Here is an 18,865-nt window from a genome sequence, read left to right as displayed (position 1 = left end):
GCAAAGAACTGACTCCTCAGAAAAGACCCTGATGCTGGGAAAGATTGAAGGCAGAAGAGAAGGAGATGGTCAGATAGCATCATCAACTCAGTGGACATGAATGTGAGCAAACTCTGGGAGATAGTGAAGGACAGTGGAGCCCGATGTGCTTTATGTAGTCCACGGGGCTGCAAAGAGTCGGACATGACTTAGTGACTGAACAACAGTGATAAATTTTTTTTTTCTCTGCAATCAGCATCATTTCTATTTAAGATAATCGTAGTAAGGCTAATTTGTTCGCAAAATAAGTCATCTCATTAAACTTGGTCTGTCTTAGTGAGAGGACCTCCTGGGGGTTGTCAAGGATCTCCTTCTGACAGTGGAACTGTTAAAAGATAAACTGAGGCATATTGCAAATGCTGAGAGTTAAGGGAGCACAAATTGATTTGGATCAGGAAACGCCAAAGTGAAAGTGGTTAGGAGCACTTTTCTGACAGGAGCCAGGGGAACAGTGTGGGATTAGGGGCACTGACCCTATGAACAGTTGAATGTCCCCGTAACTTAATTCCAAATAGGTGGTTCCTCTGTATCGAAATTCTTCCCTATCAATGGTTCCTTATCTGTGGCTTTAGCCAACCAGCAATTGTGTGGTACTGTAGTATTTACTGTTGAAAAAATGTGCAGGTGGACCTGAGCAGTTCAAACCTGTCTAGTTTAAGGGTCAACTGTATAGAAAAGTGTGGAAGCAAAGCAAGGACCTTCTTGATTGGCTGTGACTTAAAGCCTAGTTGTCTGTCTGTGGTTGGTTGTCCTTGGTGTTTGGATTTCATAACCTTGAGGCACCTACAGGCTTAGGTTTTGGTTTGCTGAATTAAATTGCTACGGCTTCAGAGCTGCCTCAGTCTAATGAATCTGAAAATAAATGGCCTTTGCCAGGCTGAGGGAGTACTGAGTGAAGGGAGAGGGGAATAAAATCTAACTGCTGAGGAGGGAGCGTGAGTAACGCTGGGTGGTAACCAGGATTCAAAGGCAGACTGGAGCCCATTCTGAAGGACTTGATGGGTCCTAAGGATTTTAAAAGTTTTAAAATACAGAAATGAAGATTAAGAGAATTTTTACTTGTCTTCTATAACTTGGCATTATCTTGAACTGTTGGAAATGCTTCATTTTTTACTTCTTCACTTAATTTTCTATATTTTTGTTTAAAAGTGCTCTTTTCATTTCAGAATTTGTTCAGTGTCACAATATATCACGGAAACCTAAGAAAATAGCAGTTTTCAGTTGCCCAGAAATTATAATTATTTTTTCTTCATTCAAATAAGCTAATATGGGCGTTTCTCTTCAGAGTGAGATTTTTGGACCCAAAACATCAGCCTTTCCTCCAGCCAGTTTTCAGTTTGTGATGTGGAAAGATAATGACATACAAGTAGAATTGAAAGATTATTTAGAGGGGACTAGAAGATACTGCAAATCAACATTTCCCATCAGTTGGGAACAACATGTGAAGTAAGAGCACTTGACATAAGAACTTGAATTGACCTAGGTTTGACTCCTACATTTCTGCCACTTATTAGCGATGCTGCGTGCTGTGTGCTGAGTCTCTTCAGTTGTGTCCGACTCTTTGCAAACCTATGAACTGTAGCCCCACCAGGCTTTTCTGTCCATGGGATTCTCCAGGCAAGAATACTGCAGTGGGTAGCCTTTTCCTTCTCCAGGGGATCTACCTGACTCAGGGATCGAACTGCCTCTCTTATGTCTCCTGCATAGGCAGATGGGTTCTTTACCACAGGGCCACCTGGGAAGCCTGTTACTAGCGTAGACCTTGAACAAGTAATTTGGGCAATGATAGTACATTCCTCATAGGTTATGACTATTTAATTAGTTAATGCATGTAAACACTTAGAATGATGCCCATTAATATAGGATAATAGGATAATATAGGATAATGTCATCAGCTTGTAGTAAAAGGTTAAGTTGAAAAGGTAATTGAAGTTCTTAGTATAATATTGTGATAATATATTATATTGGTTGAAAGTTTATGTAATAGTTGTGATATAACCTGTTCCTCTTTAGCTTAGAGTTAATACCTTTAGAGCACTCAAAAGTGGTACTTGATATTGATACAATTATTTACAGTACCTTGTTACACGTAGTTACTAATATTAATACATAGGTAAGTAGTTCGAGTTCAGTTAACAATAGATACTACCATTATTATATATCCTGTTTTTCGTTACTGTAGCATAAAATGTGATAATGAAAAATTTCTTAAAAGTTTATCTTTACTGGAATAAAAAAAATACTGCATATCCTTTACTTTTTCCTTCTTAGACAAATGCTTACTCTTTTGCATTTTTCTTCTGAGGAAGATACAGCCAAACATGCAGTATTCATATAGGTGTGTTCTCAGATTGTCAACAGTTCTCAGATTTTCAAATTCTATAACATACTTTCCTCACATCATCTCCACAATGGGGATACTAACACCCCTGCGCATGGTGGTGAAGGTGAAAAAGGATTACCAGATGTTGAAAAGTCAGCTAAACTCTGTCCACAGTTCTGTCAACTCATGCTGTTTTTATTCGGGCCACAGAAAAATCGAAGATTGTTGTGTATCATTAAATGGATCTTCAGATTTGTATGTTTGAGCTCGAGCCCTCAATGGGAGGCTTAATGGACTAAGTCAGTTCAGTTCAGTTCAGTTGCACAGTCGTGTCTGACTCTTTGCGACCCCATGAATCGCAGCAGACCAGGCCTCCCTGTCCATCACCAGCTCCCGGAGTTCACTCAGACTCACATCCATTGAGTCAGTGATGCCATCCAGCCATCTCATCCTCTGTCGTCCTCTTCTCCTCCTGCCCCCAATCCCTCCCAGCATCAGAGTCTTTTCCAATGAGTCAACTCTTCACATGAGGTGGCCAAAGTACTGGAGTTTCAGCTTCAGCATCATTCCCTCCAAAGAAATCCCAGGGCTGATCTCCTTCAGAATGGACTGGTTGGATCTCCTTGCAGTCCAAGGGACTCTCAAGAGTCTTCTCCAACACCACAGTTCAAAAGCATCAATTCTTCGGCGCTCAGCCTTCTTCACAGTCCAACTCTCACATCCATACATGACCACAGGAAAAACCATAGCCTTGACTAGACGAACCTTTGTTGGCAAAGTCATGTCTCTGCTTTTGAATATGCTATCTAGGTTGGTCATAACTTTTCTTCCAAGGACTAAGTGTCTTTTAATTTCATGGCTGCAGTCACCATCTGCAGTGATTTTGGAGCCCCAAAAAATAAAGTTTGACACTGTTTCCACTGTTTCCCCATCTATTTCCCATGAAGTGATGGGACTGGATGCCCTGATCTTCGTTTTCTGAATGTTGAGCTTTAAGCCAACTTTTTCACTCTCCACTTTCACTTTCATCAAGAGGCTTGAACTCCTTATTACCAAATTCAGACTTAAATTGAAGAAAGTAGGGAAAAGCACTAGACCATTCAGGTATGACCTAAATCAAATCCCTTATGATTATACAGTGGACGTGAGAAATAGACTTAAGGGCCTAGATCTGATAGATAGAGTGCCTGATGAACTATGGAATGAGGTTCGTGACATTGTACAGGAGACAGGGATCAAGACCATCCCCATGGAAAAGAAATGCAAAAACGCAAAATGGCTGTCTGGGGAGGCCTTACAAATAGCTGTGAAAAGAAGAGAAGCAAAAAGCAAAGGAGAAAAGGAAAGATACAAGCATCTGAATGAGAGTTCCAAAGAACAGCACGGAGAGATAAAAAAGCCTTCCTCAGCAATCAATGCAAAGAAATAGAGGAAAACAACAGAATGGAAAAGACTAGAGATCTCTTCAAGAAAATTAGAGATACCAAGGGAACATATCATGCGAAGATGGACTCGATAAAGGACAGAAATGGTATGGACCTAACAGAAGCAGAATATATTAAGGAGACGTGGCAGGAATACACAGAAGAACTGTACAAAAAAGATCTTCATGACCCAGATAATCACGATGGTGTGATCACTGACCTAGATTCAGACATCTTGGAATGTTTGGGCCTTAGGAAGTATCACTACGAACAAAGCTAGTGGAGGTGATGGAATTCCACTTGAGCTATTTCAAATCCTGAAAGATGATGCTGTGAAAGTGCTGCACTCAATATGCCACCAAATTTGGAAAACTCAGCAGTGGCCACAGGTCAATTTTCATTCCAATCCCAAAGAAAGGCAATGCCAAAGAATGCTCAAACTACCATACAGTTGCACTCCTCTCACATGCTAGTAAAGTAATGCTTAAAATTCTCCAAGCCAGGCTCCAGCAATATGTGAACCGTGAACTTCCTGATGTTCAAGCTGGTTTTAGAAAAGGCAGAGGAGCCAGAGATCAAATTGCCAACATCTGCTGGATCATCAAAAAAGCAAGAGAGCTCTAGAAAAACATCTATTTCTGCTTTATTGACTATGCCAAAGCCCTTGACTGTGTGGATCACAATAAACTGTGGAAAATTCTGAAAGAGATGGGAATACCAGACCACGTGACCTGCCTCTTGAGAAATCTGTATGCAGGTCAGGAAGCAACAGTTAGAACTGGACATGGAACAACAGACTGGTTCCAAATAGGAAAAGGAGTATGTCAAGGCTGTATATTATCACCCTGCTTATTTAACTTATATGCAGAGTACATCATGAGAAACGCTGGACTGGAAGAAACACAAGCTGGAATCAAGATTGCCGGGAGAAATATCAATAACCGCAGATATAATGGACTAAACAGAATGTTTAATCCGTGGTTAGGGAGGGCTTAACCATGCATTTTCATTTCTCTTCCCCACTTGACTTTACTCTCAGATAGGAATTTTTTCTTATCTGTGCTTGAATTATGGTTATTATAAAAAAAATGATATTGAACCTAATACATAATAGATACTCAGTGAATATTCTTCAATAGAATGAGGAATAAATGTACTGAAATAAAAAACTTTTATTGTTTATTAGAATTATTTTATATATTATTTAATAGTATCATTTTACTTTTAAAGTTTCTTGTGTATTAAGAATATTATTTGAGTCATGATTTAGGTCCTCTCAACAATCCTCTAAGATAATAAAAGACTGTAATATACTTTATCCGTGTCCCAGGTGAGGCCTATACTCTGTAAGACCACCTTTGGAGTCTGCTAGGGCCAGAGTAGATCTTGAGCAAATTTTGCTGGATTAGATTTGAATACAACAAACTGAGTTTTCCAAAAATAAATATAATTTGACCCCAAAGTCCCACTGTGTTAGTTATAATTATATATGCTTTGAGCCCTTATAATCAGTTTATTAATATACATCACTAAGCAGTTGACCTTGGTTCTTCATTGCAATTATAAACATTTTCGTGGATAAGACATATATCCCCTAGAGAAGTGGTCCCCAACCTTTTTGGTGCTAGGGACCAGTTTCATGAAAGACATGTTTTCAATGGACCAAGACGATGGAGGGTATAGTTTGGAGGATGAATCAAGTGCATTATATTTATTATGCACTTTATTTCTATTTTTATTGCATCAGCTCTACCTCAGGTTATCAGGCATTAAATCCCAGAGGTTGGGAACCCTTGCCCTAGAAAGTATATACACAGAAGATTATCAAGTTAATTTTTATGACACAAAACAAATACATCCCCTTTTCTCCTTTAGTAATTCACTTTGAGGTAATGATTGGGGTCCTTTTGATATTCATTTTTGTTTGAAAATAGAATGTTAGAAAACAAGCGCACCTACTTCGTATGTGCGAGCTGTCACAGAGCATCTTCCCCTGGGAGATCTGAGATTACGAAATGCACTTTCCTCCACCTGTGCACTGAAGGAAGAAGGTTTATTAAAACCTTTCCTATCAAAGAATTGCTTGCTGATGTCTATGTATTTGCATATATATTCTTATACCTGTGGGCTTCTCTGGTGGCTCAGACAGTAAAGAATCCTCCTGCAGTGCAGGAGACCTGGTTCGATCCCTGGGTTGGGAAGATCCCTTGGAGGAGGGCATGGCAACCCACTCCAATATTCCAATATTCTTGCCTGGAGAATCCCCATGGACAGAGGAGCCTGATGGGCTGCAGTCAATGGGGTTGTGAGGAGTTAGACATGACTGAGCGACTAAGCAAAGCCTAAGTAAGTAAGTAAGTGAAGTCGCTCAGTCGTGTCCACTCTTTGCCACCCCATGGACTATAATAGCCTACCAGGCTCCTCTGTCCATGGTATTTTCCAGGCAATAGTACTGGAGTGGATTGCCATTTCCTTCTCCAGAGGATCTTCCCGACCCAGGGATTGAACCCGGGTCTCCCGTATTGTAGACAGATGCTTTACCGTCTGAGCCACCAGGGAAGTCCTTAAGCAAAGCCTAGCACGGCATATATGCACTTGTATTTACTGGTATCTGTACATTTGCCCATATATTGATGCGTATAATGTCTGTATATCAAATAAACAAAATGTCAATTAAAAAGCCAATTTTATTGTCTTTAAAAATGCAGGCGACTCATTGTTAGCTTTAGTTTCTCTGTGCATAACATGGGGATAATAATGTTGTTACAAAGCTGTCAGGATAGAATTAGATAAGTGTCACAAGTGCCTACATATATGAGGAATGTAAGAAAGTATTTTATTCATAAGCTTTCCTGGTGCATTATTCAAACTCAGAGGTTTTGTTCACAAATACCTGTTGAAAACATTACGTTTTGCTTTAGGAGTTATTTATATGTGCATATTAAACACCTATTTTAAGACTTTCAACTCTTATTCTCAGTTTTTTTTAAGATTTCTGTATTTTTACATTTTACAATATTTTATATTGTATTTCCTCAAAGAACTTTTATAAAAAATACAGAAAATATAATTATTTTAGAAATAACCAATGTAGTTTTGCTTTATAACATTCTGGGGTATCACTGTTTGGGAAAATTGCCTAGTGTGGGGGACAAGAATATTTTCTTGCTAATTGCTGTGTTCAGTTCAGTTCCGTTCAGTCACTCAGTCCTGTCTGACTCTTTGCGACCCCATGAACCACAGCATGCCAGGCCTCCCTGTCCATCAACAACTCCCGGAGTCCACCTAAACCCGTGTCCATCGAGTCGGTGATGCCATCCAACCATCTCATCCTCTGTCATCCCCTTCTCCTCCTGCCCTCAATCTTTCTCAGCATCAGGGTCTTTTCAAATAAGTCAGCTCTTTGCATCAGGTGGCCAAAGTATTGGAGTTTCAGCTTCAACATCAGTCCTACCAATGAACACCCAGGACTGATCTCCTTCCGGATGGACTGGTTGGATCTCCTTGCAGTCCAAGAGACTCTCAAGAGTCTTCTCCAGCACCACAGTTCAAAAGCATCAATTCTTCAGTGCTCAGCTTTCTTTATAGTCCAACTCTCACATCCATACATAACTACTGGAAAAACCATAGCCTTGACTAGACAGACCTTTGTTGACAAAGTAATGTCTCTGCTTTTCAATATGCTGTCTAGGTTGGTCATAACGTTCCTTCCAAGGAGTAAAGAAAGAAAGTGAAGTCGCTCAGTCATGTCCGACTCTTTGCGACCCCATGAACTGTAGCCCACCAGGCTCCTCCATCCATGGAATTTTCTAGGCAAGAGTACTGGAGTGGGTTGCCATTTCCTTCTCCAAGGAGTAAGCGTCTTTTAATTTCATGGCTGCAATCACCATCTGCAGTGATTTTGGAGCCCCCCAAAATAAAGCCAGCCACTGTTTCCACTGTTTCCCATCTATTTGCCATGAAGTACTGGGAGTTGATGCCATGGTCTTAGTTTTCTGAATGTTGAACTTTAAGCCAACTTTTTCACTCTCCTCTTTCACTTTCATCAAGAGGATTTTTAGTTCCTCTTCACTTTCTGCCATAAGGATGGTGTCATCCGCATATCTGAGGTTATTGATATTTCTCCCAGCAATCTTGATTCCAGCTGTGCTTCCTCCAGCCCAGTGTTTCTCATGATGTACTCTGCATATAAGTTAAATAAGCAGGATGATAATATACAGCCTTGACATACTCCTTTTCCTATTTGGAACCAGTCTGTTGTTCTATGTCCAGTTCTAACTGTTGCTTCCTGACTTGCATACAGGTTTCTCAAGAGGCAGGTCAGATGGTCTGGTATTCCCATCTCTTTCAGAATTTTCCACAGTTTATTGTGACCCACACAGTCAAAGGCTTTGGCATAGTCAACAAAGCAGAAATAGATATTTTTCTGCAGCTCTCTTGCTTTTTTTATGATCCAGTGGATGTTGGCAATTTGATCTTTGGTTCCTCTGCCTTTTCTAAAACCAGCTTGAACATCTGGAAATTCACGGTTCACGTATTGCTGGAGCCTGGCTTGGAGAATTTTGAGCATTACTTTACTAGCGTGTGAGATGAGTGCAATTGTGTGGTAGTTTGAGCATTCTTTGGCATTGCCTTTCTTTGGGATTGGAATGAAAACTGACCTTTTCCAGTCCTGTGGCCACTGCTGAGTTTTCCAAATTTGCTGGCATATTGAGTGCAGCACTTTTACAGCATCATCTTTCAGGATTTGAAATAGCTCAAGTGGGATTCCATCACCTCCACTAGCTTTGTTCATGGTGATGCTTCCTGAGGCCCACTGGACTTCACATTCCAGGATGTTTAGCTCTAGGTGAGTGATCACACCATTGTGATTATCTGGGTCGTGAATTGCAGTGTAGTTAGTAAAAATCAACCTCCCAAATTCTTTAGCTTCTCAAGCTGTTTCTGTGCTTTGTGGTGGATATGTATCATATTCATATGGTGTGATTGAGTGAAAACTGGAAACCTTTTGCAAATCTAAAGATAAATTGTACATGGAAAATCAAGCAAAGATTTTCATAGTAAGGGCTCAGCATGGGGATCCCAGGAAATTTGGGATTAGATAGTCTAGTTAAGCTCCAGGAGTTAGGTCTCTTGCTGACATGTGACCTAGGGCTAGCCTCAGATTTCTCACCTAGAAAGCGGAGAATCATTCAGTGATGTGAAAGATTAATTCAAATGTCATGTAGAGTGCTGAGTGCCAGGCATATGGTAAATGCTCACTAATTATTAAATAAATTCTTTTTATAGTAATACCATTATTAAATGATATGAGCCAATTAAAATTCCTCCAAGTAAAGTTATAGCATAACAGATTTTCTTCTTTGTTCCTGAGGCTTTGGTTCCAATGTAACTTAGAAATCTCTTTTATGACAAAATTAAAAAATTAGGAACTAGACAAGACACCTTAAAACAAAGGCAGAGAAATTATTTTTACAATAAAATTTTGACAAGTATTAAGAGGAATTAGAGTGAATAATCATAAGCCTTAGAACTATACTCTAGTATCATTTATAAGGAATAAAGCATTTGCTTTGGAATCAAGTTATCATGACAGAGCTAAAACTATACACAAATATCTTAGGCCTACATTCAGCTACAATGAACAGAAGACTTAACTTGGAAGTATTTTAATCAGATTATTTTTCCTGTATAACAGGAAGTCTAGAAGTAGGCAACTGATGGTGTTGATTCATTTCAACAAGATATCAGATACTTCTACTGCTGCTGCTAAGTCGCTTCAGTCGTGTCCAACTCTGTGCGACCCCACAGACGGCAGCCCACGAGGCTCCCCCGTCCCTGGGATTCTCCAGGCAGGAACACTGGAGTGGGTTGCCATTTCCTTCTCCAATGCATGAAAGTGAAAAGTGGAAGTGAAGTCGCTCAGTCGTGTCTGACTCTTAGCGACCCCATGGACTGCAGCCCACCAGGCTCCTCCGTCCCTGGGATTTTCCAGGCAAGAGTACTGGAGTGGGGTGCCATTGCCTTCTTCAAGATATCAGATAGGATTTCTGCAATTACGTTGGTCTTTCTTTCATATTTTTTGTGTTGTAGTATAAGATGGCTGTAGTCCTGGATTTCTTGTCTAATGTTACAACTGGACAAAGGGAGAAAAAAGAAGGGAATACCAGCTCTGTGTTTCTGTTTTATCAAGAAGTGTGAGAACCTTCCAAGAGGCCCTAGAAGATGTGCACTTGCCTTTCACTGGTTGAAACTGTGTCCTGTGGCTGCCGTTGGTCATAAGCAGTCTGGGACAGCAAGTAGCTCTTCTGGGCTTAGATGTGTTGCTGCTGTGAATAGAATCAGGATTCTGATGATAAGGAAGAAGGTGTGGGAAATAAACGTGGGCTGGATACTACCTTATGGGTTCTGCCGTATCAGGTTATGAAGATATAAAACTCTAGGTTTTTTTTTTCTTCTTATGACTTATTTTGCATTTCTTTGACTAATGGTAGAAACCCAAGGTTTAAGTGGTTTAAAAGGTTTAAATACAGGAGGCTTAAGGGACTAACTTGGAGTCAAAAAGTTACTAAGCAGTTGGATGGAGAATCAGACAACTATTCCTCTTTAACACACAACAACAATACCTGTTAATTCTTCTGATCCATGGAATCAGGGTATCTTTCCATTTGTTAATGTCTTCAATTTCTTTCATCAGAAGCTTTCAGTTCCAACATACACCTCTTTTACCTCCTTGATAATAAAATGTATTCCTAAGTATTTTCTTGTTTTTGATGCTATTGTGATGAAATTGTTTGCTTTATTTCTTTTTTGAGAAGTTTTTTGTTAGTGTTCCCTGGTGGCTCAGTGAAAGAATCCTCCTGCCTTCGCAGGAGAGGCGGGTTCAATCACTGGTGCAGGAAGATGCCCTGGAGAAGGAAATGGCAACCCACTCCAGTATTCTTGCCAAGAGAACCCTATGGAGAGAGGAGCCTGACAGGCTACAGTCCATGGGGTCAGAAAGAGTACAAAATGACTTAGGGACTGAACAGCAGCAATAGAAACACAACTGATATCCATCTGTTAATTTTATATCATGCAACTTTACTGGTTTGTTGTTTATATCAGTTTTTTGGTTGAGTCGTTAGGGTTTTCTCTCGTAGTTTTTGTTCATTCACTAAGTCGTGTCCAACTGTTTTGACCCCATGGACTGCAGAGCACATCAGGCTTCCCCATCCTTCACTGTCTCTGAGTTTACTCAAACTCTTGTTCATTGAGTCAGTGATGCCATCCAACCATCTCATCCTCTCCTGCCCTCAATCTTTCCCCACATCAGGGTCTTTCCCAAAGAGTAGGCTCTTCACATCAGGTGGCCAAAGTAGTGGAACTTCAGCTTCAGTGTTGTCCTTCCGGTGAACAATCAGGGTTGATTTCCTTTAGGATGGACTGGTTTGATCTCCTTGCAGTCCAAGAGACTCTCAAGCATCCTCTCCAGCACCACAGTTTAAAAGCATCAATTCTTAGGCACTCAGCTTTCTTTATGATAGAACTCTCACATCCATTCATGACTCTTGGAAAAACCACAGCTTTGACTATGTGGACCTTTATTGGCAAAGTGGTGTCTCTGCTATTTAACATGCTGTCTATGTCATAGCTTTCTTTTTATGGAGCAGTTGTCCTTTAATTTCATGACTGCAGTCACCATCCGTAGTGATTTTGGGGCCCAAGAAAATAAAATCTGTCCACTTTCCTCCCGTCTATTTGACATGAAGTGTTGGGACCAGATGCCATAAGTTTAGTTTTTTGAATGTTGAGTTTCAAGCCAGATTTTTCATTCTCCTCTTTCACCCTCATCAAGAGGCTCTTTAGTTCCTTTTCACTTTCTGCTGTTAAAGTGGTACCATCTGCATATCTGAAGTTGTTGATTGATCCTTTTAGTGTATTTTTGAATTCAGTTTGCTAACATCTTGTTGAGAATTTTTGCATCCATATTCATCAGAGATATTAGTTAAGACTAGTGTCCTTATCTGGCTTAGGAATCAGAGTAATGCTGGTCTTGCATTTGTAAGTTTTCCTTCCTCTTCAGTTTTTGGGAAAAGTTTAGAAAAGATTGGTGTTAATTATCCTTTAAATGTTTTGTACAATTCACCAGTGAAACCATCATATTTCTGGGATTCTGTTTCTGGGGAGGTTTTAAATTACTGATTTCAATCTCCAAATCCATTGTTGGTCTACTCATATTTTCTCTTTATTCCTGATTTGGCTTTGGTTAGTTGTATGTTTCTAGGAATTCATCCATTTTCTAGGTTATCCATTTTGTTGGCATATAATTGTTCATAGTAGTCTCTTGTGATACTTGGTAGAGTCGACCCTTGAACAACATGGGGGTTAATCTGCATATAATTTATATAGTCAGCCTTTCATGTTCTTGATTCCTTCACACCCCTGAATTCAACCAACCATGGCCTCTGTAGCGCTGTAGTATTTACTACTGAAAAGTTTCTGCATATAAGTGGACCCATGCATTTCAGAGCCATGCTTTCCAAGAGTCAACTGTGTTTCTGTGGTGTCACTTGTAATATATCTTTTCATTTCTGTTTTTATTTATTGTCTTCTCTTTTTCTTAATTTAGCTAAAGGTTTATTAATTAAATTATTTTTAATCAACTCTTAGTTTTGTTAATCTTTTCTGTTATTTCTCTAGTTTCTATCTCATGTATTTCTGCTGTGATCTTTGTTATTTCCTATCTTCTATTAATTTTGAGTTGTTTATTCTTTTTCTAATTCCCTCCCTGGTGGCTTGGATGGTAAAAAATCTGCCCGCAATGTGGGAGACCAGGGTTCAATTCCTGGGTTGGGAAGATCCATTGGAGAAGGAAGTGGTAACCCACTGCAGTATTCTTGCCTGGAGATTTCATGGACAGAGAAGCCTGGCGGGCTGCAGTCCATGGGATCGCAAAGAGTTGAACAAGGCTGAGCGACTAACACTTTCACTTTGAGGTGTAAAGCTGGGTTATTTATTTATTTAAGATTTCCCTTTTTCCTTCCTATAGGTATCTATCATTATAAACTTCTCTCTTAGAACTGCTTTTGCAGCATCCTGTAGTTTTGGTAATGTGTTTCAGTTGTCATTTGTTTCAAGGTATTGTTTGATTTCCCTTTTGATTTCTTTGACATTGGTCATCTGAGAGTATATTCTTTAAATTCCTCATATATGTGGATTTTCCACTTCCCCCTTGTTGTTGATTTCCATTTTTATGCCAGTGTCAGAAAAGTTGGAGGAGGAATTGGCAACCCACTCCAGGGTTCTTGTCTGGAAAAATCTATAAGCAGAGGAGCCTAGTAGGCTCCTTGGGGTCCATGGGGTCACAAAGGGTCAGACACAACTGCACAGCTGAACACAAGCACAGTAGTTACATAGTATGGTTGCACTCTTCTAAATATAGTAAGACCTATTTTGTGGCCAGTCATTTGATCTACCACTAAGAATATTCTGTGTGTACTTGAGAAGAATGTGTATTCTGTTGTCAGATTGAATCTCTTATATGTGTCTGTTGGGTTCATTTGGTCTCATGTATGATTCAAGTCCAGTGTTCTTTTGGTTTTTTGACTGCATGACCTATCCCTACTGACAGTGTGGTGTTGTAGTTACCTATTACTGTTGTATTATTGTCGGTTTCACCTTTTAGCTTTGTTAGTATTTGCTTAATATATTTAGTTGCTCTGGTGTTGAGTGCATTTGTATTACTATTGCTAATTGGTAATGTCTTCTTCAAGAATTGACCCCTTCATAGAAGGACCATTGTCTCAGGTGACTGTTTTTTACTTAAGATCATTTGTCTGGTATAAATACAGCTACCTCTGCTCTCTTCTGGTTTCCACTTGTGGAATGTCTTTTTCCATCCTTTCACTTTGAGCCTGTGTGTTCTTAAAGCCAGAGTGAGTCTTTTGTAGGCAGCATATAGTTGGATCTTGGTTTTTTACATTCATCTAGCCATTCTTTGCCTTTTGATTAGAAGTTTAATCTACTTACATTTAGAGTGATTATGGATATGTCAGAGCTTACTGCGCTTCCTCAATGGATCAGCAGAGAAGAATTCACCTGTAATGCAGGGGACCTGGGTGTGATGCCTGGAAAGATCCCCTGGAGGAGGAAATAGCAACCCACTCCCATATTCTTGGCTGAAAAATTCCATGGACAGAGGAGCCTGAAGTCTAAAGAGTCACAAAGAGTCAGACATGACTGAATGACTGAGTACAAATACAAGAGCTTCCTAGTGCCATCTTTTTAATTGTGTTTTGGCTATTTTGTAGTTTTCTTGTTCCTTTTTTATTCTTGCTGGGTTCCTTTGTGAAATGGTGGTTTCCCACTGTTGTATGCTTCTCATTCTCCATCTTTGTCTTTTGGGAATCTAGTCAAATTCTTTGTTTTGCGGTTATCGTGAGATACATAAAACATCTTATACCTAGTCATATTTTACTCTGATAATGGCTTAACTTCAGTTCAGTTCAGTTCAGTTGCTTAGTCGTGTCCGACTCTTTGCGACCCCGTGAATTGCAGCACGCCAGGCCTCCCTGTCCATCACCATCTCCCAGAGTTCACCCAAACTCATGTCCATCAAGTCGGTGATGCCATCCAGCCATCTCATCTTCTGTCGTCCTCTTCTCCTCCTGCCCCCAATCCCTCCCAGCATCAGAGTCTTTTCCAATGAGTCAACTCTTCGCATGAGGTGGCCAAAGTACTGGAGTTTCAGCTTTAGCATCATTCCTTCCAAAGAACACCCAGGGCTGATCTCCTTCAGAATGGACTGGTTGGATCTCCTTGCAGTCCAAGGGACTCTCAAGAGTCTTCTCCAACACCACAGTTCAAAAGCATCAATTCTTCGTCACTCAGCCTTCTTCACAGTCCAACGCTCACATCCATACATGACCACTGGAAAAACCATAGCCTTGACTAGACAGACCTTTGTTGGCAAAGTAATGTCTCTGCTTTTGAATATGCTATCTAGGTTGGTCATAACTTTTCTTCCAAGGACTAAGTGTCTTTTAATTTCATGGCTGCAGTCACCATCTGCAGTGATTTTGGAGCCCCAAAAAATAAAGTCTGACACTGTTTCCACTGTTTCCCCATCTATTTCCCATGAAGTGATGGGACCAGGTGCCATGATCTTCGTTTTCTGAATGTTGAGCTTTTAGCCAACTTTTTCACTCTCCTCTTTCATTTTCATCAAGAGCCTTTTTAGTTCCTCTTCACTTTCTGCCGTAAGGGTGTTGTCATCTGCATTTCTGAGGCTATTGATAATTCTCCCAGCAATCTCGATTCCAGCTTGTGCTTCTTCCAGCCCAGCGTTTCTCATGATGTACTCTGCATATAAGTTACATAAGCAGGATGACAATATACAGCCTTGACATACTCCTTTTCTTATTTGGAACCAGTCTGTTGTTCCATATCCAGTTCTAATTGTTGCTTACTGACCTGCATATAGGTTTCGCAAGAGGCAGGTCGGGTGGTCTGGTATTCCCATCTCTTGAATCACATACAAAACCTTTCCACTTTTACTCTTCCTCCTTTTATGTTTTTTTAAATGTCATAATTTGCCTTCTTATGTTGTGGACTTATTAGCAAATTATAGTAACTTTATTTACTTTTGATACTCTTGTTCTAATCTTTAAAGTAGCATTGTGTTAACATCATATTACAGGGTTTTGAGTTTGCCCATATATTTATCTGTGTATTTTTTCTTTCATGTTACTGATTAGCCTCCTTTCATTTCAGCTTGAAGAACTTCTTTCAGCATTTCTTGTTAGATAGGTCTAGTGATGATGAATCGCCTCATCTTTTGTCTGGAAATGTCTTTATATCCCTGAAGGATAATTCTGCCACGTGGAGTATTTTTTTTTTTTTTTAATTTAAAAATTTTTTAAAGTTTTGACCATGCCAAGCAGCATGCAGAATTTTAATTACCCAACCCAGGATTAGACCCGTTCTCCCAGCAGTGGAAGCACAGGTCGGAACTGCTGGGCCATCAGGAAAGCTCCCAGGTGGATTATTTTTGATTGTTTTTTTCTCTCATTACTTTGAATATATCATCCCACTGTCTCCTGGCCTGTAAGAGTTCTTCTGAGAAATTCACTGATGTCCCATTGGAGGTTCCTTTGTAGGTTACAGTCTTCTTTCTTTCTTGCTGTCTTTAGGTTTCTCTTTTTTGTGTTTGATTTTTTATACTTTCTGTTTTTTAAATAAAATGTCTTGGAGAAGGACATTTTGGGTTGACTTAATGGGACAATCTGTTTGTTAGCTTCATGAACTTGATGTCCAGATCTCTTTCCAGATTTGGAAAGTTCTCAGGCATTATTTCTTTAAATAAGTTTTCTGCCCCTGTTTTCCCTCATTTTTCCTTCTGGAACTCTAATGAATTGGATATTGGGTTTTTGAGGATGTCTTCATAGATTATTCAGACTTCCTTCACTTTTTAATTCTTTTTTCTCTTTAGGCTGAGTTCTTTCAAAGTTCCTATCTTTTTTTTTTTTTTTTAAAGAATTTAAAAAATATTCATCTATTTATCTGGCTGTGTCAGGTCTTTGTTGCAGCATGCAGGGTCTTCATTGAGTCCTGTGGGACCTTTTGTTGTGGCACACAGACCCTCTAGTTGTGGTCTGCAGGCTCTGGAGCACAGGGGCTCAGTAGTTAGTGGCGTGAGGGGTTAGCTACTCCGTGGCATATGGGATCTTAGTTCTCTGAGCAGGGTCGAGCCCATGTCCCTTGCATTGCAAGGCAGATTCTTAACCATTGGATCACCAGGAAGTCCCCCTAGCTCTTTTACTGCTTCTGTTTTCTATGTGGTCTACCTGCTTTTGATGCTCTCTATTTCATTTTTCATTTCATTTGTTCAGGTCTTAAACTCTAGAATTTTTTTTTCAGTGATTTTTATTTCTTAGTTAAATTTCTCATTTTCATCACATCATGTTTTTTTTTTTTTAATTTCTTTGAATTTTCTTTCTGTGTTTTCTTATAGCTGAGTTTCCTTAGAACAGCTATTTTGAATTCTTTATTGTATAAATAGTAGATTTTCTTGTCTTTAGATTTGTTTACTGGAAGATTATTGTGATCTTTTGGTGATATCATGTCTCCTTGATTTTTCATGTTTCCTCATAGAGTCCAAAATGCATCAGCAGAAACTACATTCCTTTAATGGCCTCTGGGAATCTTACATGCTACTCTGTGACTTGCTCCCTCTCCCCAGGCATGGACTTCCTTTGGGATACTCTGGATGCATTATGAGAAATGAGAGAATTAAGTCTCTTCAGCAGAGTCCTGCACAGACTTAGATACCAAACGAGTGTGGCTGACCCTTTAGAAACTGGACTCAGTGGCTCTCCCTTTCCCCTGTGAGAGAAATCATGGGCTGTCTATTTAGCCACATGCTGTATCTGTACATTATGTGATACAGGCAGGGACAAGCTGTTCCTCTTATCCACTCCAGCTCATCCAAACTTTTTTTTTTCTTTGTCCTCAAAAGGAATGCTGATACTTCTCCTCTGGAAATACGGATTTCCACAAAGGCTGTCTCATCTGAAGGTGACTGCTGAGTCATTGTTCTGCCTGTACTCCCAGACTATAGCTCAGGGGCTGGACCTGGCTCAGTCTCCTGTAGGCTTCGCCGCTGGTACTGAAGTCTGTCTGCTTATTACCTCGTGCCCTAGCGGGCCAGGTTTGCTGTAAGTCCCTTGGAGTAGGGCGCTGGGCCCCACTGCTCACACGGAAGTCCTTCCACTTGTGGGTAGATCCCTAGTTTTTGTTCTTTAGTTTTTTAATATTTATACTTATTATAAGTGTTTCCTGAAAGTACACAAGAGGTTACTTTATTTATGAGAAAGAAAGTAACTAGTGAGTGGTTCCCTGAATCTCACATCTGAGTCATCAAAACCCAGGTCAAAGATTCGTAGACAAAGTCTGTATTATAGGCAAAGAATGAAGAAAAATTAAGTTTTCTGTGCTTTTTATAAAAGGGAAGAAGACAACTGTCTCTCCTTCCTTTTCTGAGAGAGTTTTGTTGGAAATATCAAAATCGTCATTGTTGTTATTCAGTCACTCAGTCGTGTCCAGCTCTTTGCAGTCCCATGATGTACTGGAGCATGCTAGACTTCCCTGTCCTTCACTTTCTCCTGGAGTTTGCTCTAACTCATGTACATTGAGTCAGTGATGCCATCTAACCATCTCATCCTCTGTTGCCCCTTTTTCCTCCTGCCTTCAGTCTTTCCCAGCATCAGTGTCTTTTCCAAGGAGTTCGCTCTTTGAAGCAGGTAACCAAAGTATTGGGGCTTCAGCTTCAGCATCAGTCCTTCCAATGAATGTTCAGGGTTGATTTCCTTTAGGATTGACTGGTTTGATCTCCTCACTGTCCAAGGGACTCTCAAGAGTCTTCTCTTCAGCACCACAGTTCTAAGACTTCTCTTTGGAGCTCACCCTTTTTTACTGTTCAGCTCTCACATCCATACATGACTACTGGAAGGCTACCATAGCTTTGACTATATGGACCTTTGTCACAAAGTGAAATCTTTGGACTGTAAATAAATCTCTCTGTGATAAGACCAGGCTCCTTTGTCTTCAGTTCTATGACTGGGAAGTGTCTTCCTGCTCCAGACTCTCATACCCTTTGAAATGTACACACATCCCTCCAGGTTTAAGTAAATCTCTCTGGGGCTTTCACAGTTGTAACGTAATTCTAAGGTTGCTTTTAGTCCAGAATCCCAAATTTCAGTAAAATTTGGCCTGAAAGCACTAACTGTCCAGTAACATGAAAGTAACTTCCCTGTAGCCTCACAGAGGGATGTTTCTTGATGATAAAGCCTGTCAAGAAGACATAATAGCCCTAATTTGTCTGTGTCAAATAATAGAACTGTAAGTACACTGCTGCTGCTGCTGCTGCTAAGTCGCTTCAGTCGTGTCCAACTCTGTGCAACCCCATAGACAGCAGCCCACTAGGCTCCTCTGTCCCTGAGATTCTCCAGGCGAGAACACTGGAGTGGGTTGCCATTTCCTTCTCCAATGCATGAAAATGAAAAGTGAAAGTGAAGTCACTCAGTTGTGCCCGACTCTT

At 40.1% G+C, this 18,865-nt stretch overlaps 1 protein-coding gene across 6 annotated transcripts in view; it reads left to right on the top strand.

The window, feature by feature from the left end:
* Positions 1-18,865, top strand: part of LANCL2 (LanC like glutathione S-transferase 2) — an 84,125-nt gene that overhangs the window by 5,988 nt on the left and 59,272 nt on the right. For 3 of the 6 annotated variants that reach the window (XM_086365537.1, XM_086365535.1, XM_086365533.1), the window contains exon 2: positions 17,285-17,343. The exons of the other annotated variants lie outside the window; for them this stretch is intronic. Coding sequence is in view for 2 of the 3 variants with exons in the window: in XM_086365535.1 (XP_086221661.1) it covers positions 17,285-17,343 (59 nt within the window). In the remaining variant the exon portion in view is untranslated. The remainder of the gene's footprint in view (positions 1-17,284; positions 17,344-18,865) is intronic. 6 annotated transcript variants of the gene reach the window in all.

This window comes from Bos grunniens, chromosome 22, assembly GCF_055505025.1.
Source record: "Bos grunniens cultivar Pamir isolate PY7600 chromosome 22, Bosgru_T2T1.0, whole genome shotgun sequence".
Lineage (NCBI taxonomy): Eukaryota > Metazoa > Chordata > Mammalia > Artiodactyla > Bovidae > Bos > Bos grunniens.
The sequence above is the reverse complement of the archived record's forward strand: the minus strand, read 5'-3'. Positions and strand labels throughout refer to the sequence as shown.